The sequence below is a fragment of the Neomonachus schauinslandi genome, chromosome 3 (genome assembly GCF_002201575.2).
Source record: "Neomonachus schauinslandi chromosome 3, ASM220157v2, whole genome shotgun sequence".
NCBI classification, from domain to species: Eukaryota; Metazoa; Chordata; class Mammalia; order Carnivora; family Phocidae; genus Neomonachus; species Neomonachus schauinslandi.
Genome location: NC_058405.1, coordinates 172,002,465 through 172,026,984, shown reverse-complemented (window position 1 = coordinate 172,026,984; position 24,520 = coordinate 172,002,465). Strand labels below are relative to the sequence as shown.

General features: G+C 44.3%; 1 protein-coding gene across 3 annotated transcripts in view; it reads left to right on the top strand.

Annotated features, from left to right (window-relative positions):
• Positions 1-23,591, top strand: part of MREG (melanoregulin) — a 58,986-nt gene extending 35,395 nt beyond the window's left edge. The window contains exons 3-6 of one of the 3 annotated variants that reach the window (XM_021702826.2): positions 19,699-19,789; positions 21,033-21,196; positions 21,944-22,118; positions 22,906-23,591. In XM_021702826.2, coding sequence (XP_021558501.1) covers positions 19,699-19,789; positions 21,033-21,196; positions 21,944-22,078 — 390 coding nt within the window. In that variant the 3' untranslated portion in view covers positions 22,079-22,118; positions 22,906-23,591. Of the gene's footprint in view, positions 1-19,698; positions 19,790-21,032; positions 21,197-21,943 lie in introns of all 3 variants that reach the window. The other 2 variants (XR_002481064.2, XM_021702825.2) reach the window with 2 other exon arrangements.
• Positions 23,592-24,520: the final 929 nt, after the last annotated feature.

Sequence of the window (24,520 nt, the reverse complement as noted above, 5' to 3'; positions counted from 1 at the left end):
TTCTCCCTTTCCCACTCCCCCTGCTTGTGTTCCCTCTCTCACTGTGTCTCTCTCTGTCAAATAAATAAATAAAAATCTTTAAAAAAATAAGGTTGAAATTCTTCCAGCACCCCTCCCCCCAATGAAATCTACCAGGAAACTGACAAAATTAAAACTGCTCTGGTGGAAGGTTTCTCATCTCCAGAGCCCCCTACCCCTGCCCATATATCTTTGGAAAAGTCACTCAACATGATTTCAAAAACACTGTGTTGAGCTACTAAAAAGCCCCTTTAAAACTCAAATCTGATATCTGGGAGCAATAATACATTGATTCTTATCAGAGACCGATTACGTATGTCTTAGCAAAAGTTAATTTACATGCCATTAATATCATTAATAGGTCAGCACAAATGACCTTTTCAAAGGAATGGGATCCAGGATTAAGATTCCAGGATATGGAGGGGGAGGTTGGGAGGGAGGGGTACTGCCATGCTTGGCCCTGGGCATCAGGCCAGGACTAAAAGTAGAGGAGAGAGAGCGCCGGAAGCTAGAGGCACAGAGAGGATAGCAGGTGATAAGTAAAATCACATCTGACCTGCCCATCAGGACACTCACTCCACTGTTCCTCTGTGTCGAAAGGTCTTTTCTTCTTTACTTGGTCTTTACTTGGTTTCTTTGATCCTTATGATCCCTTCCAGGTGCCCCAGGAGCTTTGAGGGCAACCAGGCAGAGGGAGAGAGGCACCCTTAGTTTCACATATGTTTCATATTGGGGTTCTGTCTGAGATATCATTTGGAAAAAAGACTCTCCTGCCAAAACAAGCTTATGAGCTCATCTACTTGACCCAGAGCTCTGGCAGGGTGTTAAAAAGGAAAGGTGGTTAGAAAGGAAAGCAGGTGCTTATTTCATAGAGCACGAGGCGGGGTGTGGTGTTATAGAAAGGGTTCCTGGGGTTCAGGCCGAACACTACTACTAGCTCCTGACTATACTGCTGATTTGCTGTGTGACCTTTGGCAAGCCACTCAACCTCTCTGGGCTTGTTGCTTTCATCTGACGGAGGTAGGTATGGAGGACAGGATCTCAAAGTACTCATATATAAAGGCCTGTGAATTAGGGAGCAGTGATGTGGCTTTTAACCCAAGAAATATCAAGAGTTGCACCCCTGGGCACCTGCATTGTAAGGAGCTAGACTTCACTCATGTCCTTTGAGTGAGATACATGCACTGTGCTTGGAATGGGGCTTGGACAGTTCCGAGAATAAAACCGGTAGATTTGATTCCGCCATGCCACCTTTTCCTCCACATTTCCAGAAAAATCGTGGCTCACAGGCCAAATCCAGGTTGGTTGGTTTTGTTTTTCCAAATCCAGTTTTATCGGAACACAAGCATGCCCGTTTGCATATTGTCTTTGGCTGCTTTAGTGCTTTAGTCACAAAGCTGAGTAGTTGTGGCAGAGACCCTATGTCTTGTAAATCCTTCAACATTTACTATCTGTCTTGAGGCCATCCACGCTTGGCCTTTGATTTGCCGCTCAGTAGACTTTGCTTGAATGATTGCGTGGATTTTTCGTACCAAGAGGATATATATAACCAACTCCTTTGAGGAAGGCGTCCTGTGACTCCCCACCCCCCGCCGCCTCACTTTGTGATCCTTTCGAAGAAGAGATCCTCTTTAGGAACCGAGGGACTCTTCGGGCCTTTTCGTTTTTTGGGTGCGAAACATTTCTCATTTACTGATGATTTTTTTTTCTTTTGGAAATGACTACACAATTATCTATTACGTGAGATTAGTCAAAAATTTAAAAAATACACTGTAATTTCCAAACATGTTGAATGTGCAGTGGACTCATGCCACACCACGGTTTTCCCCTCCCGTTCTGGGATTTCCAGTGCACAGGAGTTGTGGTAGGGGCTTTGTTTGAGTTAATAAAAGCCTGCCATGTTGATGAAGAAGCAAGCAGATGCTGACCAGGCAAAGGTCTTGAAAACTGGAAATGGCTGCCTAATTCAGGATTCACGAGGCAGCCTCCTAATTGGCTTGGCAAAGGGTCATCCGTGTGTCTCTAATAGCCAGTAAAGGCTGGGATAATTATAAACAGAAGTGTTAACCAGTGAGTTTCCAGGCAGTTACGGGACTGCTTCTGCCTAAGTGATTATTTTGCCTCTAGGCTGTGGCCTTACATCATGCTTGAGGCTTGGTCGGCATAACCCCCAAACACTCAAGTGGGGGAGCCAGCACCTCTGAAGGTTCAGTTGAAGGTTGGAGGGGAGTAAGAGGTAGGCAGTGAATGAGATACTGGAACTGTAAGGAAAAAAGTTTTATAAGGCTTGGATTTAAATAATAACTCCTAGCTGTTAATGGAACTGTGTTGTCATTGACAGGTGATGCAGGCCGCGAGCAGCTTTTGCCTCTTGTGAAAGGGTCAACGTGACTTGGGTTGTGTTCACAGGGTTGTAATATACTGGAGATGTATGTGGTGCGACCAGGGCAGTGGTTTGGTGTGCAGCTCCGTGTCTTAAAAAGGGTATCTATAACTTAGAGAAGGTGGACAATGTCCACTTAGAGTGGACAATGAAAATATGGAGAAATTAGAACGTAGGAGTCAAGGGATGGGGGAGGGGTGGAGTGAGCAAAACACAGATCGTCAAAGCAGTCACCTGGATCATAGATCTACCCAGCTAGCATCAAGTTGTGCTAATACTTTCAAAGACACAGGCAATCAAGAGGCTCAGCTGAAGCAGGGAGAGGTTTGGAACATTGAGAATGTCACCCTAGGACGCCCTTCCCCCGCAGGACATGCACCTCTGACTCAGAACACTAGATCAGTCTAAATGAAGTTCTCCAGGTTACCTCACATTGTGAAAAGCATTTGAATTGTGAAAGGGCTTCATCTGGTATCCCTTCATTATTTTGTAGCATATGTGACATTCTCCAGGGAGCCACACCCCAAAGATGTTGGGTGTCTTGAGTGCAAGGAATGCTTTGGCCAGAGACATCGTGCTAAGGGCATCTGTAAACAAGGTTTCTTCCTCCTAGCAGATGTCATTCCTCTAGTTACCAGGATATTTGGTTGATAAAGAAATTAGATTGGGTCACCTGCCAGGGTCACCAGTCTTCTTCTTTTTTTTTTAAGATTTATTTATTTTAGAGAGAGAGAAAGAGAGAGAGTGGGGGGAAGGGCAGAAGGAGAGGGAGAGAAGCAGACTCCCCACTGAGTCCAGACCCAATGTGGGGCTTGATCCCATGACCCTGAGATCGTGATCGGAACTGAAACCAAGAGTTGGATGCCCAACCGAGCCACCCAGGCTCCCCTTCTTTTCTTTTTCTTGGGGGGCTTACTCCTCCCCCAAACACACAGACAGAGACACACACACACACACACACACAAATGAGTGAATGGGTCACAGGCCAGTTGCCTTAACTCCTTCTTCCTAGGGGGCAAAGATGAAAAAGACTGATAAGATTCAGTGCCAGGGAGAAATAAACAAGCTGACAGCTTTCAAATACAGAAAGGACAATTATTAGTAGGGTCCCTGGTGATAAGGTATGCAGGAAGAATAATTACAAAAAGTTACCACTACATGGGTGCCTGGATGGCTCAGTCGGTAAGCATCCAACTCTTGATCTCAGCCCAGGTCTTGATCTCAGGGTTGTGAGTTCAAGCCCCATGTCGGGCTCCATGCTGAGCGTGGAGCCTACTTAAAAAAAAAAATTACCACTTACAATAAGCAGTGTTTGGATTGAAAAAAATGAGAAACTTTTGGATTTAGGGGGTTGTTAGTTTAAAAAAGCAAATTATAACTTCTGATTTCTCTCTTCCTTTTCTTCCTCTCCCTTGTGTTTCTACCTGGCTCCCTTGGATGCCCACCATCTCCAGATGATCTCAGCTCTGCTGGGGCTCTTTCCTCACCACACCTAACTTTGTCCTTGCTCTGCCTGCCTGCTTTCTGTCCCCTTCCTCCTCTTAAAGGCTGGCAGAGATCTTGGAATGCAGAGTAAACGCTCTACAGAGACACCAGGGTTTTCAACTAAATACTGAGGCACGCGTATACACACATAGGAACTTGCAGATTTACCCACAGGATTTTCAATTTAACAGAATTAATCGAAGTCATATGAGCTGAGTAGGCTCTGTGAGTTGCCATCCAGAACATAGTAAATACTTCTCTAAGTAAATTCAAATGATAATAGTACTTATAACTAGACTTTTTCATCTTTGAAGTAAGTAGACATTAGGTTGGGTTAACAAAGGAAGCTGTAAAAATAATCCTTCTTAGTTATTTTAAAGTTTCTTTTCTGATTATAAAAGAAGTACATAACCATTGTGGAGAATTTGGAAAGTATAGGAGAAAAAAATCGTCTATATATATACATATATATATATGTATATATATACATATATACACACACACACACACACACACACTCTGAGATGAATATTAGTGTACTATTTTACTGCATTTTTCTTCTGTTATTTTTTTAAAAGATTTTATTTATTTATTTGACAGAGAGAGACACAGCAAGAGAGGGAACACAAGCAGGGGGAGAGGCAGAGGGAGAAGCAGGCTTCCCGCAGAGCAGGGAGCCCAATGCGGGGCTTGATCCCAGGACCCTGGGATCATGACCTGAGCCGAAGGCAGATACTTAACGACTGAGCCGCCCAGGCGCCCCCTTCTGTTATTTTTGAGACATTGTGTGTATATATATATACACATATATGCACACACACACATGGAATTTATACTGTACACACATATACATATGTACTATATATATTTATATAATTGTCTCAAATATATATATATTATAATAAATAAATATTCTGCCTTAACACTGATGACTAATTATTTTAGGTCTTTTTTCTTCACTTTTTTGCATTTCCAATTTGTGCTTTAATGAATATTCTTTGCATTCACATCTTTTGTATTTCAGATTATTTCCTTAAGATAGATTCTTGTAACTAGAATTCTTGGATTAAATATTTTACCCATTTTTATATATTTTGAAACACACTGCCAAAAAGTTTTCACCCTTTGTGAAAAAAATAAAACGATGCCAATTTTATAACTCTCAGTTGTAAGGAAGGAGCCCCTTTCCTCACCCAACTGCCCAGCCTCAGGCATTCCCATTGTTGTTTCCCATAGATAATTTGGATAGATAGCAGCAACACCAAATTCATTGTTTTCTTGAGAATTCTTGAAGAGCTGGTGTTACCCTTCTGTGAATTCTCTCTTGACCTCTCTTGTTCATAAGTGTGATTTTTCTGTGTTAACCCCTTGTTATTGTTTGTATCAAACACTTTCCCCAACATGTTACTTACCTTTGTATTATTATTTTCTTTCCTTGTTGTAGAAAAGTTTTGAGGTGGGGCACCTGGGTGGCTCAGTTGGTTAAGTGTCTGCCTTCCGCTCTGGTCATGATCCCGGGGTCCTGGGATCGAGCCCCGAGTCGGGCTCCCTGCTTCTCCCTCTGTCCCTCCCCCTGCTTGTGTTCTCTCTCGCGCACCTTCCCTCTCAAATAAATCAATACAATTTAAAAGAAAAGTTTTGGGTTTTTATTCAGTCAAGATATACTTTTCTGTTGTCTTGAAGGTCTTTTAGAACTAATGGGACATTTGCCTAGGTATAGATATCATGTATTTGAGATTATGGGTGTGAAAGCACTCTTATAAACTGAAAAACACACTAACAATAAAAGGAGCAGGGACTCATTAACCCCTATAATTTTGCCACATTTTGAAATTAAACCATAGGGTATAGTATTATCTAGATCAACACTGTCCGATAAAAATATACCGCAAGCCACCCAAGCAATTTTAAATTTTCTCCTAGCCACATTAAAAAAGTCAAAATAAATAGGTGAAATTGAATTTCATAATATCTTTTCTTTAATCCAGTATATTCAGAATATTATCATTTCAAAATAAAATCGCTATAAATCTCCTAATGAGGCATTTTACATTCTTTTCATTTTTTTTTCACTTTGGTACAAGGTCTTCAAAATCCTGTGTGTCTTTTATACTGAGTGCTTCTGCATTCAGACCTGCCGTGTGTGGCTGCTGGGGATGGAACTGGACAACACAGGGCTGGGTGCTGAAGGATAGCTGGATCTTAGTGGGCTTCTAGATTCTGGATTCAAACAACCCAGCCTTAAATCTAAACTCGCCTCAGTACTTGGGGGCAACAGCCTTCCTCGCGGGTACATGAATGGGTCATTTCTATCTTGCCAGAAACTGAAGTCCCCCTTTCCTGTCCATGAACAGGAATATAGTCTTCTTATCCTTTGGTTTTGGTGACAGCAATGAATTGTCCTTCCCCCGCAGTGACCTGAACAGCAGGACTTTGAGCTGGTTTCCAGCTAGTTGATTAGGAATAACAGTGTCACATGCAGCCTCCAAGCCCCTGTTCTTCCCACTGGCAGCATTCGCCAAATCACATCCTGAGTGCGGCCCTTCTCCTACCTCTGAGGCCGGGAGTGGGCTGGAACCCCCCAAATTAGACAAAACTGACTTGAAATCTCATTGCTCAGAAGCCCCGTTCGTTCCATGGCCTTGCTGGCAGACATTGGCAGCAGGAGCCGTGAGCCATCCTTTGACTTAATCTGGTTAAAACCAGATAAAGAATTAGGTCAGGGGCCTCTGGCTGCGAAGCAGTCTGCTTCCAGAACCCTGGCAGAGCTGGGGAATGAAAATAAACAAGGAGAGCTGGAAAGGCTTTGCTTGGCATTTACGTCTGACTTGTTCTAGGTCAACATTCTAGCTTTAGTTCTAGGTCAAGACACATGAGCATTGCAAAGGATAGTGGGACTGTTTTAGCAAGCAGGGTAAGGGTGTACCTCTTCAGGACACCCCAGGCAGTAATTGCAGGATGGTATTAGGGGTTTGAGACTCCGAGTTGTATGTAGAGTCAAACTGCCCAAACTGCCAGACCTTCGAAAAGTTTCACTTTACTATCTTTTAAGTCTCAGAGCGTCTGGGGGTGGAGCCTTAGGGCCTGGTTGTCAGCCCAGCAGGCTGGTCCTAGACCTGGGGGGATTGTGAACCCCACTAGGCCCGGCTTTCCCTGATTCAGAAGAAGGGCAAGTGGATAGTTCTGGAAGGTCCATAGGGAGGAGACCCAGATGCAGGTCTGTAGCCCAGAAGTTTATTCTTATGTCACTGAAGAGGTGGGTCTGATCATACTTGGAGAGAGAGAACTGCATCCGAGTCTGATCTACCCTGCCGAAAAGGCTCATTTCCATAGACCCTAGCCACCAACAGACGCTCCAGATGGATGAGCTGTCCAGGCAGAAAAGATAAAGCCAACCCTTGTTGGGAGCAGCTGGAGGGCCCTCTGAGCCCCGGAGCCCCCAAGGACCTAAGTGCCAGGTCTCTGGGCCCTCCTTGGCCACCACTCCTCACTCCCCACTCCCCCAAGGTCCATCTCTGTTATTTATCCCTTAGTACACCGAGTTTCTCTGCTCTGTCATTTGATCCTGTGCCATTTGGGCCGAGGGGGAGGCAGAGGGCTAATGAGCGGCCAGGCTGTGTAGGAATAGTGAAATACAATCCTGTCTTTCCCACTTACACACCCTATCTGGCGGATGGAGAAAATAGGCTTTTAGAGCCCTGAAAGAGGATGCCCCTCCTGGGTCCGTGGCCTTGACACCATTCAGAACCAGCTGTGTTTAAAGGAAGCTCCTCTGCGTAATGGACCGTGGCCTCCTTTCCTGGCCTGCTCTCCCCAGCCTGCCCCTGGCACTGGCATCTGGTCTCTCCTCTGGCTGCTGAGCCGTGAGGAGTGAGTCGACGAGGGGTAGCTGGAGAACAGAGGAGGGGGCCTGTCCCTATTCTGGACCCGAGTGGCTGTGCCAGAAGGCGCTTTTGGAATGTCCCTGCACGTTATGTTCCATTTCTTTCCTTGTGTCCCAGTTTCCACACTGGTGACAAGGAAGGACAGCATAGTGGGCTAAATTTGGGCCTAATTGAGGGGCAGCTTAGGATACCAGGAGGAGCATGGGTTATGGAGTCAGACAGACTTGCGTTTAAATTCTAGGTTCTCCTCCTAATAACTGTGAGATCCCGGCTGGGTTATTTAAACTGTCAGGGCCTCACTTCACATGTCTCTAGAAAGGGCTCCATGAAACGGTCGCGCTGGATTTTATGCCTGGGACGGCACCTGCCACACAGGGTGGCCTCAACATCTCTTATTATTTAAAGACACAAACGCGAAAAGAACTTTCGAAATATCAAATGCTTGATCAGGCACAGAATGCAAGAGGGGAATGGATTATTTTGTTTAATTTCACCTTTCTCAAATTCATCATTTCCCCAAAATACGGAAATCAAAATATCTTGATGGTACAAACCAGCCTTGTCCACGAAAGGCACGGATTAGAGCCCAAGTAACTCTTTCTGATAATATTTAGTGCCAGTTTCTAGATCAAAATAGGCCCTGAATCACTGGCAGAATGCAGCCTTTATGTGATTTGTCATATTTCTTTGAATTCAGCAAACCCACTGGGGCACCCCTGTGTACAGAGGATTGTGTAAGACATGGGTGAACCCAGGTTCTTGTACCCAAGGATCCTACAATGTAGTAGCGAAGGGGACATTACAAATACCTTTTTAACAATGTCTATACAGTAAATAGCTCTACAACGGTTTTCATAAAGGGGCTGAGGAATTTCAAAAGAAAAAGCAATTATTTTCAATTGGTAAGAAAGGTGAAGATCTTTGAAGGTGGTGGCCTTTGAACTGAGCCTTGAAGAGTGAATAGGATTTAGATGGCTCTCGAATGAGGAGGTGAGTGAACGTGGTTAAAGGCACACAGGTTCAAGGCGCGCTGGAGAACAGACCAGTGGTCCTGTGCGGCGGGGGCACACGTGTGTAGGGGGGACGTGTTCGATCAAGACTGGATGGTCAGAGCATGGCGAGCCTGCTTGGAATTGCAGCTTTATTCAGTAAGTGCTGGGGCACCACCCAAATCTGACCCAGAAATATACCCGACCTCACCTTCAGGAAGACAGCTCAGGGGTTGGGAGACCTTAGCTTCTGGAAGGAAGTGGAGGGACCAGTTTTGGCTGCTGCTCAGGCCAGGTAAAGCTGGGGTGGTGGAAATAGTGTGGCAGAGGGCAAATTGGCAGGAGCAGATGACTGGTCTGGATTGGGGCGTGTAGGACTGAGGGGAGCGGGCAGCGGGGAACAAAGCTGGGAGCGGGGGAGGGAGGTCAGCTGGAGGATGCCCTGCAGAGGCAGCAGATCCTGACTCTCACACCTGCTGCTGCTCACTCCGAGGGGCGGGGGAATAGTGGACCTTTCTGTGCCTTCCCTCCTTTTCCCGCAGAAACCCAGAGAGGCACGTTAGAAGGGGCCAGCCGTCAGCAATCCGTGCTTTAGGTTAGGGCGAGGGCCGCCCCTGACTGGGCGCGAGTGAGACGAGAAGGTGGGGAAGGCAAGCTAGCGCTTGCTGTGGGTAACAGCTCCAAAGGGGGCCGCCTGCCAGGGACTGGCGAATTTGGGGGTGGTGAGGAAGTGAGAGCAGCAGGTGGAAGCCCCCCAGGGAAGCCAGTGGGCAGAGGGGCCTGGAGAGTGGGCTAGAGCTTGAGGCAGCTGCAGGGTTGGAGGGGCAGGGCACCATGGCTGCTTGTGTCAGGGAGTGACTCAGTTGTCCTTTTAAGAAGAATGAGCTGATTCCTTCCCGAATCCTTTTTCTTGGACGTGGCACATGAGGTCAAGCTTTTGGGTGTCCGCTGAAAGCCGCCCACTGGTGAGGTCTGGGAGGAGGAAGCCAGCCATGTGGGTGAGTGCCCTGGCCGGCTGTGGCTGTCCCGCGCGCTCTGGGGAGGACATGGCTGGGGTTCTGCGTTAGGCATCCTGGTAACAGTGTGGCGGAAGAGGGCTGCAGTCTCCCCAGGGACTTTTGCAAGGGAAGGGAGGTTAATGTGGCTGGCTTCTTTTCGGAATGAGAGGTGGGGCAGCAAGGGAGAGGAGCAGAGGAAGGACCTCAGGTAAGTCTAGGAAACCCAGGGGTTTTTTTTTTTACCCAGTCCTGGAGCCTGAAGCAGTTTCAGAAAAGTATGGGGAGTTTCATGGCTCTCCGTTGCAGACAAGCGTAGTTCAGGCCAAAATACTGCCTTTTTCTCCTTGGTCCTCAGAATCTCAGATCTTTGCCGGTTGGGCCACCCCTCACTACCCACCACCCTGCGCCTCGGAGGGAATGGTTTTGCCCGTGTTGCTCTGCTCACAGAGGACGTGGGGAGGAGGTGGACAGGAGGGAGTGTGCTGAAGAAAGGGTCGGGACGAGTGGGAGGGGACGAGGTCCTTTCTACCTGCTCTGAACTGAAGTCCCCAGAGGAAGGACTCAGCACAACCTCCCAGCAAGCCAGGCCTTGAGAAGGATGTTGTTGGGTTTGGTAGCATTCTGGGCTAGAGCCTGGGAATACTTGGTCTCTAGAAAAGTTCTCTCCCAAGACTTTAGCTGTGTTTTCTTGGTTCCTCCTTGGGCGCAGCTGCTGTGGCTTCAGGTTTGTTTCTTCTCCAGTCAGCTGTCCTTTGCTCTTCCTCCACTTCCTTTCCTCCCTTCCCACCTGCCGACACGTCCCCTCCCTTTCTGTTTTAGAAGGCGGTGGAGAGTGGCAAAGTGCATCGGCCCCACAGCCAGGCTGCTGGGATGCGAAGTCCCAGGTCTCACTTACTAGTGCGCACTTGGGCAAGTTGTCTCAGTTTTCTCATTCTCGAGATGTGATAATAATATCCATCTCCCAGAGTAACACACGTTATAGGAATTACCTGAGTAAATACATGTAAAGGGCTTAGAGCAGTGCCTGGGAAGAAGTAAGTGCTCTATACATATTATCTCTGTCTCTCTATCTACCTCTCTATCTCTACTTTTTTGTAAATGCCTTGAGATTCTTTTAGATTTTGTCAGTTGATACAGGAAAAATGTATTGAAAGAGCCTATAGAAATTACGTTTCTAGGGGCGCCTGGGTGTCTCAGTCGGTTAAGCGTCTGCCTTCAGCTCAGATCATGATCCCAGGGTCCTGGGATCGAGCCCTGAATCGGGCTCCCTGCTCAGCGGGGGGTCTGCTTCTCCCTCTCCCGCTCCCCCTGCTTCTGCTGTCTCACTCTCACTCTGTCAAATAAACAAAATCTTAAAAAGAAAGAAATTACATTTTTAGAAATTTAAAGTTATATATATTTGACCCATGAACAACATGGGTTTGAACTGCATGGGTCCACTTATACAAGGAATTTTATTTTGATAAAAACAGAACAGTACTATAAGTGCATTGGCCCTATTTTCTTTTTTCTTTTCCTTATTATTTTAATAATATTTTCTCTATCTTACTTTATTATAAGAATACAGTATATAGTACACATAATATGCAAAATACATGTAAATTGTGTATGTTAATGGTAAGACTTCCGGTCAACAGGAGGCTATTAGTAGTTTTTTTTTTTTAAGATCTTATTTATTTGAGAGAGACAGAGATAGCGACAGAGGGCATGAGCGGGGAGGAGAGGGAGAAGCCGACTCCCCGCTTAGCAGGGAGCCCAACTTGGGGCTCGATCCCAGGACCCTGGGATCATGACCTGAGCCAAAGGCAGATGCTTAACCGACTGAGCCACCCAGGTGCCCAGTAGTTCAGGGAATCAAAAGTTATTCATGGACTTTTGACTTCATAGGAGGTCAGCACCCCTCACTCCCAAGCTGTACAGAGGTCAACGGTGGTATATTTCCTGTAGAAATGACCCCTTTGAGGTCCAGTGACGAAGGACTCACTATCTTACAAAGACTTCATTCTGAAAAGAAACTTCCTTCTTCCACTGATCTTCCTTCTTGGGGCTTTTCTACCTTTTAGTCTTAGTCCTGCATTTTGAGGGTATATAGAGAAGAGAAAAGAAGAGGATCCTTCCTCCACATAGCAGCTGTTGAGGCTTGAAGAATGCCATCACGTACCCCCAAAGCCCTGTGGTTTGCAGATCCGTCAGCCAGGCTGCCACGACATGGCTTCCAAGCACCTCATCTCGTCTTGGTCCCTCTCCTGGCTGTATCACTGTTGGACAGGATGCCTCTTTAGGCAGCCCCCCACCCCCGGTGGATCTGTGTGGAGTGCAGAGATGCTCATGATTAATGCAGTATAATATACATTCATTTTTGGGGCTACCTTTAGGGCAGGCTCCACGTGCTATTTATTTTGGGAAGCCCAGACTTGTGCTTGGCACAAAGCAAGTGCCGGAGAAATGCAGACTGAATGCCCCATTTTGGGTCGATTTGGAGCTTTTGGTTGATTCAAACCCTAGACCTGTCTTTGATGTGAACTGCTGTGCAAGTGGGTCCCTGCATCGGCTGCTTTGGCTGTGTTCTGCTGTTTCAGCCTAACAGTAGGATATATCTCCATTTATTCCTAATAAATTTCAATGTATAGGTTTTATTTCATAGGCTTTATTTGTTGCATATTTTCAACTCTTGTTTCTCTCCTGCCATATATCAGCTACCTCTCCTACCTCTGTGGCCTTTGATTTCACGAAGTCAATGATAAAAATGATGACGAGGCCCCCACACTGAGCCCTGTCCTGCATTACTGAAAACCTTCCTCCAGACTGACATCAACAGTTTTGAGTACCCTTCAGTAGTTGCAAAACTACCCTCGTCTGCGTTATCCATCTCACATTTCTCTGTGAGAAGCAAACATGAGAGAATCTGTTAGCAGATGTGCCCCCACATATTACGTCTCTCTCTGACTTATCGGATATTTCCCACCATGTACGAAATGAAGGAAAACTGGACTAGAGATGCAGGCCATATGATTTTTTCTATCCTTTAGAGAATCTCTCTTCATCGTAAATAGAAAGTAGTATGAGATGATATAAACTGGCAAAAATTGAAAGAAAGAGATAGGGGCACCTGGGTGGCTCAGTCGGTTAAGCGACTGCCTTCGGCTCAGGTCATGATCCCAGGGTCCTGGGATCGAGTCCCACATCGGGGTCCCAGCTCAGCGGGAAGCCTGCTTCTCCCTCTCCCACTCCCCCTGCTTGTGTTCCTGCTCTTGCTGTCTCTCTCTCTGTCAAATAAATAAATAAAATCTTTAAAAATAAAAAAATTAAAAAATTAAAAAAAAGAAAGAAAGAGATAGCAGTTCACAGTGTTCAAAGGATTCACTTTACCAAGAAGCTGTCATTTTCAAGTAAAAGTATTGGGGTCCCATTCACTGTGCCATACCCTGATGTAGATGTTTAACTTCCGTACAAGGCAGTGTACGGAATGTTGTTATAGCCAATGTGTCAGTGTTGAGTTGAAGTGGAAATTCCCGAAGGGAATTTTAGTTAGGTGATGCTAGAAAGAATGATGGGGAGCAAAAGGTCTTAAGGCATTTTTTAGTTTTAAGGCACATTTAGGAAAATATTGTAATTTTTTAGGGGACATTTTCTATAAAACAAATATATATACATTTTTAAAAGATTTTTATTTTTTTAAAGATTTTATTTATTTGAGACAGAGGGCGAGCATGAGTGGGGGAAGGGGCAGAGGGAGAGAGAGAAAAGGACGGTTCATACTCTGATACAGAATGATTGCTAAAATATATTAAGTGAAAAGTACAGGATATATAGTATGCCAGCATTTATGGGGGAAAAAGATGCAAGGGTGCGGGAGAAGTTGGTAACATTCCTTATTTGTAGAACGGGCACTGATGGCTGGGGGACAGGGCCTTTATTACTTTTTGGATTGTGGATCATATGAATGTATTACCTAACTTACATAAACAAGCCATAGATATGCAAGAAAAGGAAGCTGTGTTGGGGTAGCAACAATAACTAGTCACTCTTTTCTGTTTCCTTTTTTAAATTAAGGGTATGTAGACTTTGGAAGTAGATTTGAATTCTGGCTTGACTGCTACTGGAAGTTGAGCATGAGGGAAGTAACATAACTCATGCAAAATTTGGGAAAGGCTCTTCTTGACAATCAAATACAGTAAAGACCATTTTTTTTTCACTTTTTTTTAATTCTTATGTTAATCCCCATACATTACATCATTAGTTTTAGATGAAGTGTTCCATGATTCATTGTTTGTGCATAACACCCAGTGCTCCATGCAGAATGTGCCCTCCTCAATACCCACCACCAGGCTAACCCATGCTCCCACCCCCCTCCCCTCTAGAACCCTCAATTTGTTTTTCAGAGTCCATCGTCTCTCATGGTTCGTCTACCCCTCCGATTTCCCCTGAGTAAAGACCATTTCTTAAAGTTCAGTTTGTGACTGTCTGATCTTGGGATATGGAATGAAGATGATGATGAAGCAGATTTAAGCCTGGGTATGAGCATCTTCTTCTCCTGAAGATGATTTTTGACCACCCAAGAAAGACAAAAACCAAGATATCCTAATGCTTGGGTTTCAGATGGTGAATAGGTTTTGACTCAAAGTTATTATGGATCAAAAGTTAACTTTGAACTGATCATTAGATCCAGACAGAAAGATTCAACATATGTTTGTAAGTAAGGGAATTGAGTGGTTAAGTCAATGGTAGCTGGACCCCTCTCCCCTCTTATAAGAACAGTCTTGCCCAAGTGAGAAGCTCTGCTCTGATGGACAGAATTTCAGGGGAGGCACCGTAAAGCATTCCTTAGACCCAGAAAAGGACTGCTATTATATTTGTGTCATTGACTAAGTCACTTCTGGGACAGAAAGATCGAGCCATTAACACTGCATTCTCTGTAAGCCATAACCTCGCTCAGCTAAATAGGTCTATATGCTGAATGTTGTCCCCCAGGAGCAAGAGGTAGGAAAACACGAGACTAATATTTTGTGCGGTAGTTATAGTTTCCTTTTTGTTTATGTACTCAGTGAACGCACTTTGTAACATGAATCTTTCGGATGCAAGGACCAGAGAAAGAACTCCAGTTGTCTAAACCGACGTGGAATTGTCAGAGAGTTCCAGAAGTAGGAATGACTTCAGATGAGATAGGATCCTGAGGCCCAGATGTCCTTAGGCTCTCTCTCTCTGATTCTTTCACCTTTGTCCTCCTCTGAGAGTTGACTTCTTCCTTAGGCTGACTCTTCTCAGGGTAGTCACAGTGATGGAGCAGTTCTAGTTAGTTCTAGGTTTCTTACCCTCTCACTACATTGTCCAGGGGAAGGGAGAACATCTCTCCTGGTCACTCTTGAAAGCCTCACAGATTTAGCTGCATCTCCTTTGATGAGCTGGGTTAGGTGCCCATTACTGCCCCAGTGGGGGTATGCTGACTGATGTGAGGTATTGAATTTCAAACCTGGCACCCCTTCAAAGGATTCTGATTTCATCAGCCTGGGAGATGGATCTCGTGCATTGGTATTTTAAAAATGCTCCCTGGATGATTCTAATATACAGCCAAAGTTGAGTGTACTACTGAGGAATAAGGTAAGAAAAAGAAGATGGGAAAGCAAACTTTTCATTTTCATTTTAGACCCTTCTGTTCTTTTAGGGTTTTTACTTCCATGTGATTATATTATTTTTATAACTAAAAATAAGTTGATCACTTTTGAAGTTGTTCCTAAGAGTTTAAGATGACTTAAAACATATATAGCCTCTTGTTAGAGTACATTTCTCTATATGCATACATCACCTTTTTTAGCAAGAAATGTCAAGTACTTTTAAACTGTCCCATTCATCCACAACCTCACAGTAATAGAGTCCTTTGTTCTCCTGTCTTCTTGTTGCCTCAGCCTTCTTATCTGGCCCGAATCTGGTGGGCCAACAAACAGAGAGGAGAAGCACCTCAGGAATATGCTCTACGTGCCCTCAGTAACACACTTTCAATCACATGTCTTTCACTTGGACTCGGCTCTCAAGTACCTTATGCAACCAATTCTTTCTTCCTTCCTTTCTTTGGGGGGGGGGGGGGGAGGGGCAGAGGGAGAGGGATAAAGAGAATCTCAAACAGACTCCCTGCTGAGCATGGAGCCCGATGTGGGGCTCCCTCTCACGACCCTGAGATCATGACCTGAACCACAATCAAGAATTGGAGGCTTAACTGACTGAGCCACACAGCCGCCCCCTGCATTATTTCTTTTATTACACCTTTGCTAATTGACTTATTGTCAAAGTTTCAGGCCACTGTATCAAGACGAGCACAATGTATTACATCAGGATTTAGCAAAGGACAAACAAAAGATAATTTTAGAAAATAAGACCAACTTTTGATGTCTAGTGGGTTTGAATTTCAACTCACTTGTGAAGAGTAATTGCTCTTTGTTATTTTTTTTTTAATTATTTATTTATTTTAGAGAGGGAGGAGGGGGAGAGGGAGAGAGAGAATCCCAAGTAGATTCTGGGCAGAGCACATAGCCCAGTGTGGGGCTCAATCCCAGGACCGAGATCACGACCTGAGCTGAAACCAAGAGCGGGACACTCAAATGACTGCTCCACCCAGGCACCCCTGGTCTCTGTTATTTTAAGATTATTTGTCTAAAAACAAAGTGTGACGACTTAAAAATTGTAGGACACCACAAGACTTGCTTTTCTCGAAGTATCAGGGAATAGGTGAGTTAGTTTGTTTAGCTGTGAGTAAGATTTTGTACATCGCCGTTTCTCATTTGTTGCATTCAGATTCTGTTCTTTGGGGTCATATTAAAGACAAATTCAAATTCCCTCCTCATTTATTTTATCAAAAGCTAATTCTTAGTTAAAACCCTACCCATGCTTCTACTGGTTTTAGAGCTTTACATTTTGCGCAAAACTTCCAGATACTTTCATATGTGATGATTATCCATGACCATTCTGTCAAAAGACGACAGTAATAATCCAGATATATGAAGCGCATGGTTTCATCCCGTTAATCTTAACAAGCACTTCCCGTGCACAAGTCAGTTGATGCATCATGTGGGGATCCGTCCATAGCAGATTTTTCCATGTCATAGTATCGCTTCTCCATCAAGCGCTTTTATTAGAATAACAGATACTGAAAGAGAACGAATTTGCAGGACATGCAGTGTTGGAATTTAAGAATAGCAAAATAGCTGGTAGGTGGGCAGCAAGAAGAGAAAAGTTAAAAAAAAAAAAAGTCTGAAGCTTGGACGGCTCAGTGAGGCTGGGGCTCTGAAAGGATAGGATTTGGCTACTTTGAGCTGAGGGAACAAGTTCTGGGGCATCAGCCAGAACTGGCCATCAGCCAGTCAGAAGAAGCCAAGAAAGCATCTCAGAGACCTTGAATCACAAGTTAATGAAGCCACCTAGTGGTTTGTTACATGATTTAAGGTTGTGTGAAGACAGAAGGCAAAACTCATCTGCGGATTTTTTGATTGTGTGGGTTTCTTGAATCAAGTGTTTCTAAAAGCCCGATCACTTTCCATTTAAGGAGGACCCATTTCATTGAGAATCAGCGCCACGCTGCTCTGTGTAATATTTTATTTATTTACAATCTTCTTTTTAGCAAAAAGGACCGAAGCAACTCACATGAAAAGACAGAGAGCACAAGACAGAAGATGAGAAGAGAAAAAGCATGAATAAAGACATAAAAAGTAGCTTGAAATTTTGGTGATTCAAAAATGCTTATGAAATCCTATCAATTTTCCGTGAAAGGACTCTGTGTTTTCATTTGGTGGAAACTGATCAGTTACAAATAATGTCCAGAATGACGAAACAGTTTTCAGGAAAAGTAAAACCATATCTGATGCTAAGAGCTGAGCACTTTTTCTTCTGGAGATCCTTCCAAATGAGATACTTCCCTCAATTCTCATGATAGAAACCATCCTGAGTCTTGGAAGATTGTTTCTTAATCGTGTCTACACTGACTTGGAGGAGAATGTGCATCAAGCGCCCCTTTCAGGGCTTGCGTGAGCACACGTGATCCTCAGAATAAGCCTCTGAGGTCAGTAGTACTTGTGTCCCCCTGCTGCACAAGAGGCCATGAGACACAGTTATGAACTTGCCCAAAGCCAGGCTGTTAAGAAATAATGGAGCCCGGACCCAGACCCGGGGCCCAGACCCGGGACCCCGACCCGGGCAGGATGGTTCTAGCAGCTGTGTTCTTTTCCAAGATGCTACGCCCTGAATGGCTAGTGTGGTATAATAAGGCCCATCCAATGAGAACAACAATACTTGAGGTTTCCCCCCAACTTACACACTCTGTAGGGGATTATATATATCATGCACTTTAACACAGTGCTCAAGATGAGGGCAGGGTTGCATATTTCCAAGATGAGTCCTTTAACTCTGCTTTCTTCTAGGGCACAGGCCTTATCGCTGACCCCAGTCACCACACACTCGTGCCCACACATGTACACACGTGTCTTAGGTTCAAAAACCGAAAAAAGAAAAAAAAAGAACAACCCACAGAAGACCAGGAAACAGTACTCAAATTCCCCACTTTCTGACTTCTAAAAAATGGCTGAAATCCTATGCCCTTTTGATGGCCTATCCTTAGATACAAGACCTAAAACGCAGTCGTAACAAAACCCCCTTTATTTTGCTGGTTTTTTGTTTTCAAAGTGGAATCTATAATTATTTGTGAATGGCAGCTAAATTGGTTTCTCTTAGCCAGTCATGAAAGTTGATTAGCAATGAGCAAGGCCAGCCTCGACAGGAACTATAGGGAAATAGTGTCATCATTGAAAGAAATGCGGTTAGAGAAGTCAGAGTATCACATACTTGGGTCTTAAATTGAACATTAAGAATAGTTGTGTGGTTAATGTTTTTGCTGAAAGGAAAAGGTATTCTCCATAAAATGACTGTTCTGTATAGATAAGGTTTCTTAACAATAAATGTCCATGACATTTAAAAGAAACACTTAGCTTAATAAAGATGCTTTTTTTTTTTTTTTTAAGATTTTGTTTATTTATTTGACAGAGAGAGAGACACAGCGAGAGAGGGAACACAAGCAGGGGGAGTTGGGGAGGGAAAGCAGGCTTCCCACGGAGCAAGGAGCCCGACTTGGAGCTCCATCCCAGGACCCCGGGGTCATGACCTGAGCCGAAGGCAGACGCTTAACAACTGAGCCACCCAGGTGCCCCAGCTTAATAAAGATTCTAACGCTCTTGAAAGATTCAAGTTCTGTATGGGGACCAATGTGATGGCCTACTGCCCATAAGATTGAAATTTTCAGAATGATAGCTTTTTAATAGTTCTGAAGAATGCCTGAAAGATTCGCCCTATCATGGAACAGAAGTGAAAGAGAGTGATGATGAGATATGGTGAAGAAAATGTTGGCTGGGAATCCAGAAACTTGGGATTCCCAGGTCTACTTCACTCTGATAATAAAGGAAGAAGAAATAAATTCTTGGTGTGTGTCGTTTTTCTCATGGACTTTGGACTCAGACCTGGATTCAAATACCAATTCTGGTACCAATTAGCTGCATGGTATTGGATTCCCCAGTTAACGTCTTTGGGCCTCGGTTTCTCAAGGGATAAAATGGCTTTGGTCATACATGGGTTTTATTAGGGGCTCACTGCATGCAGGTGTTGTGCTCCTATATACTTTTAATCTTTATAACGGTCTGGAATGAAGTCATCACTGTTATCCCCACTTTACAGGTAAGAGCACTGAGACTGAGACCAGGAATGGGGAGAATTTAACGAATGCCCCGAAACTGGTAGCCGACGGATTCCTATGGACTCCTTCTCACCCGTGCCCTCCTCTCTTTCCAGACAGGTTTTGAAGCCTGGTGAAGAGGAGACCCACATGTTTCACTTAGCTTCCGTTTGGGAATTAGGTAGCAGTGGAGGCCGAGGGGTAAAAGTAAAGCTGCATTTTCATTTTCCTACAGGAGTGGCAAAAACTCAACTACGATATCTACACCCTGCGGCAGATTCGGAGGGAAGTGAGAAATAGATGGAAACGCATTTTAGAGGATTTAGGTGAGTCTGAAAGTGATCATGGAATGGTGCAAATCACCAGTGGTGATCATTCTTCCCTCTCTTCTGCGTGCGTTGTGTAAAAGGCACGTCGGCGGCTGACTGATGGGAGCTGTCGCGTACTAATTATGGCCCCAAGCCTGTCCACCTTGTATCCTCCAGCATAAACATCTGATATTTCTGTTACCACCAGCCCATGTCTTGAGGACAAATTTTGCCATGTGCTCCTCCATCTGTCCTCAGTGTGGAGTATCCCAGGGCAGGGGAAGCAGGTGGGCACTACCACGGAATGTTTTTGGCAGTGTACTTCGTGGATTGAACTAGATGAGCGTGATTGGCCAATTAGGAACCGCTGTCTAAGAAGAGGCAGGTTGGAGGAAATACTGTTTGTAAGAGAGCGAAACTCGGTGTAGACTCTCAGAAGGAATAAAAGGTAGGGAAGCTTCCAAGTTGGGACATAACCTGTGGCATGGATATTGGGGATTGGTTTTTCTTAAGTCGGCCAGGGTCGTGCTGCAGTAAACACGGCCCCTCATGTTGTAAAATGACCTCGTTTTAGTATTTAAAGCGTGAACATATCGAGTTTGAAGTCCTACATCCTTCTGCCTTGAAAGAGAACAGGACACCTTGGCATCATACCTTTTCACATGGGGTGTACCTGGTTGCTGTCGCCAGCCTCCATTGCTTTAGTTGGGATACAGTGAGATGGGATGGACCCCTGCCCTCTTTACTCACCATTATTGTGACCTAATTGTCTCCTTTTATAATGTGAATTACCCCAGGCAGGTGTAAATCTCTGAGTCTTTCATATTTTGGGGTGAGTAATTTTAACCAGACAATTGCCTCGGGGAAGGGCATCTGGGCTTGGAGACGTAGAAGCCTGGAGACAACCACTTTGCGGGTCCCAAACTGCAAAGGCAGGTAGGGGAAGAGTAAGGAGTGGGAGGAGGATTTCAGTGCCAAAAAAAAAAAAGGGGGGGGGGCAGCAAGCTGTCAGTGGATGAGGATCTGAGGCTTAACTTGGAAGGGAAGTTAACAAAGAAAATTAAATGAGAAGAAATCTCAAAGGAGCTTTAATTAAAGACCCTACCAGTCACACTGACCTGGGAGGGAGCCCATGAAATGGTGCCTTGGCTCCTGATGTTTGTTTGGAGTCCACATCTGGGTGCCTTGTTAATCCCCTGTAGGACGGCCATTTCCTGTGACTACTGTATTTACATGAGGGGTAAAGTTTTTGTCCCCGTAGGTTTTCAAAAGGAAGCCGACTCTTTGTTGTCAGTGACGAAACTCAGCACCATCAGTGATTCTAAAAACACAAGGAAAGCTCGGGAGATATTGTTAAAACTGGCTGAAGAAACCAATATTTTTCCAACAAGCTGGGAGCTCTCGGAGAGATACCTCTTTGTCGTGGTAAGTGGATGTATTTTTTTTTTTTTTTTAGGATTTTATTTATTTATTAGAGACAGAGCATGAGCAGGGGAGGAGCAGAGCCAGAGGGAGTTAGAGGGAGAAGCAGACTCCCCGCTGAGCAAGGAGCCCAATGTGGGGCTCGAACTCAGGACCCCGGGATCATGACCTGAGCTGAAGGCAGACACCTAACCGACTGAGCCACCGAGGCGCCCCAGTGGATATATTTTTTTACATGCCCTCATTTTGCTTTAAATTTTTCTTTTCTGTTATTCCAAATACTCATCATTCCAGCACCACCAGCAACACCACAGCTTGAGGTGGTATCTTATACGCTGGTTTCCAGGGGCCGGCAGCATCAGAACCACCTGAAGGGCTTTAAATATTCAGATTTCTGGATTGCACTTAGCCCTATTGAGGCTCAGATTGTGGCTCAAGAATCTGTACTTTTCAGCCACTTCTGCTCTGCAGTCAGATTTTTGAACCATTTGTAGGTCAAAGAGATGTGAGAAACATTGTTTATATAACCTAAGATTAAAAAAGCATTTGAAGGGACTCTAGGAGTGTGGAACATTTCTTGGATAATGTACGCAAAGGGTTAAGGGGCATCTCTAAATTTGTTGAGAAAAATTGAAGAAATGTTTTACTTGCTCGTGATTATTTCTAGGGCGGGTATTGTTATTGGATTGGTTTTCCCATCGACGTGGTTGAGTTCCCATCTTGACATTTGTATGTTTAAATCTTTGGCAGGATCGTCTCATTGCTCTTGATGCAGCAGAAGAGTTCTTTAAAATTGCCAGCCGAACTTACCCCAAGAAGCCTGGAGTCTCAAGCCTACCAGATGGCCAGAAAGAACTGCACTACCTTCCATTTCCAAGTCCGTAAAGGAGAGTCGAGGAGGCAGAATTGGGATTCCCCTCTACTGGTACTCAACAGCCAACCCAAGTTGGACAAATGCATATAGAAGACAGTAAGCAAGTGGAGGGTTAGCTAAGTGAAAAATGATTCTAAATCCTATAAAAAACTAAGGGTTTGGAATATTTGGTCTTCAAGAGGATGTTACTGTAAGGAGTATTCAGGTTGCGTTGAGATACACTGGTGATCTTGTATCAGGGAGTTGGCCGATGGGATCTTTCCTCCTGGCTGATTATATTTCAAGAACCCACTGTCCCCACTTTGGTTTTGGTTGTGCAATAAGCCTATTGGGAGAATGGGATGTTCTAGGTGAGAAAACAGTAAGGTTGATAGAGCTATCATTGAGCCCAAATATGGATTACTGAATTTTAAATAATCGTTATATAATATAGGCTAATGCCAAAATAATACCAGGCATTATATGACCTTTCTTTGATTTGGAGGATCCTTCAGAACCTTGCAGGTGTCAGAGGCATCATCTTGAGTATAAGTCATGATTATTCAGAGGTTCCGATGTAGCAGATAATAGAAATATCTAACAGTGCTGCCCAGAAGGGACTTCCAAATAGATCGATCCCAGGCAGAACTCCTTGCAGCGCCATGTCAAAAAGCTCCATCTTCAGTGGTGGGACTTGCATCTTAAATTCTCAACATTATCAATACCTGGTTACCTCATTTTGACGTCTCATCCATTTCTAGACCACAAGCCCTTGCTATGTTATCTGGGATAGCATCTATCAACTGAAACGTTTGACCTCCACTTCTTTCTCTTCTCTTTAATCTGCTACTGGCTTTAGTGGCTGAGAGTCGCCCCTGCCCAGCGACCCGCAGTGCAGACTTGCAGCTCTGCGTGTGCGGGCGGTGTTGCAAGGAAGGTCATTGCTGGACTCTCTTCCCATTCGGAGGAGGATTTTCAAGATGGAGCAATGCTGCCAGTACGGCTTGCTTCTCTCTCCACAGACTGCGAAGTCGAGCCTCGGAAGTTACTTGCCACTTAAGCAAGGAGCTTGCAGGAAATAAATCATGGTTCACATTACTGAATAGACTTTCAGAAGCTGTCAGATGTATGGGTAGATTGCTGAGAACACTGGCAATATTTTTACTCCTACAGACTTTGCTCTTCTGAGTTCAGGTAAAAGGTAACTTGTCTTTAGTTTGTCCAGGGGATTGTGACTTGAAAACTTGCTGACCGGCTCTTTTGATAGTGTACACAAGGTTTGAAATATTTCTTAGAGGAGATACATGTTCTCCATTTCTTAATGCATTGCAGACCAATTTAACTGACATGTTTCAGGAAGATTCTTTCTAGTATAGTAAGTAAGTTAAAAGTTTTATTTTTTATATTTAACGCTTAACCTCTCTCTCATGTTGTTTAAAATTAGCCTGCAGACAATTTCCCTCACTTCTGTAGGCTCTTGCGAGATAAACGTACAAAAAGTGAAACAAATAAAAACAAAACATACAAAAAATAAACAATAAATCTTTGAAATCATATTGTTTTCATGTCTGTCCTTGGAATTCGTGTCTTGTCTTTCTGCTTTTTTTTTTATGAGATTGTTTGCGTCTTTGTAGAATAAATTGTAAACATTGTCTTTATTTTTGGTAATGTTTGAGTAAGGATAAGAATGTCTCTGTGATTATAAGACACATGGAAATATCCAGGAATTTTTCCTTTCAGGGAATTAAAAAGTTTCTCTATTTACTTTTCAGTTGGATGTGTGTGATATTTCCAAGAATTAAGAAGGAAGAGGTCATTCTTTCCATAATCCCTTTAAAGTAAAGGGTAAAGAAGCTGATAGGCAAATGGGTTTAAGGACCTCCCGCTTGTCCTCAAGCCATTCAAAGGGCAGATCTGTGCTCAAGTCCAGGGGACACCGCAGTACCTGACAGGCTCAAGGGTGACTGCAGGGACCACTCCAGAACTCACACAGTGTTCAGCAGGACCTGGATCCACAGATGTGCAGGGGCTGGAGGGTTTTCCTACTTTCTAAATGTCTCCCTCTTGACCACTGTAGTATTTCTCAAAGGTTCATTTGTGTATACAGGGTGATTTCAGATGGTAGAGATGAATGGAAATTTCCATATTAAAAGTTACTTATTTTAGGGCGCCTGGGTGGCTCAGTTGGTTAAGCGACTGCCTTCGGCTCAGGTCATGATCCTGGAGTCCTGGGATCGAGTCCCACATCGGGCTCCCTGCTCAGCAGGGAGTCTGCTTCTTCCTCTGACCCTCTTCCCTCTCGTGCTCTCTATCTCTCATTCTCTCTCTCTCAAATAAATAAATAAAATCTTAAAAAAAAAAAAATTACTTATTTTAATGTTCACCAGGGGGAAAACCCTATAATTTGCTGATTTCCTGTTTCATGGATATTATTGCAGTAAACAATCAAGTATTCATGTTTTCTTAAAGGGGGC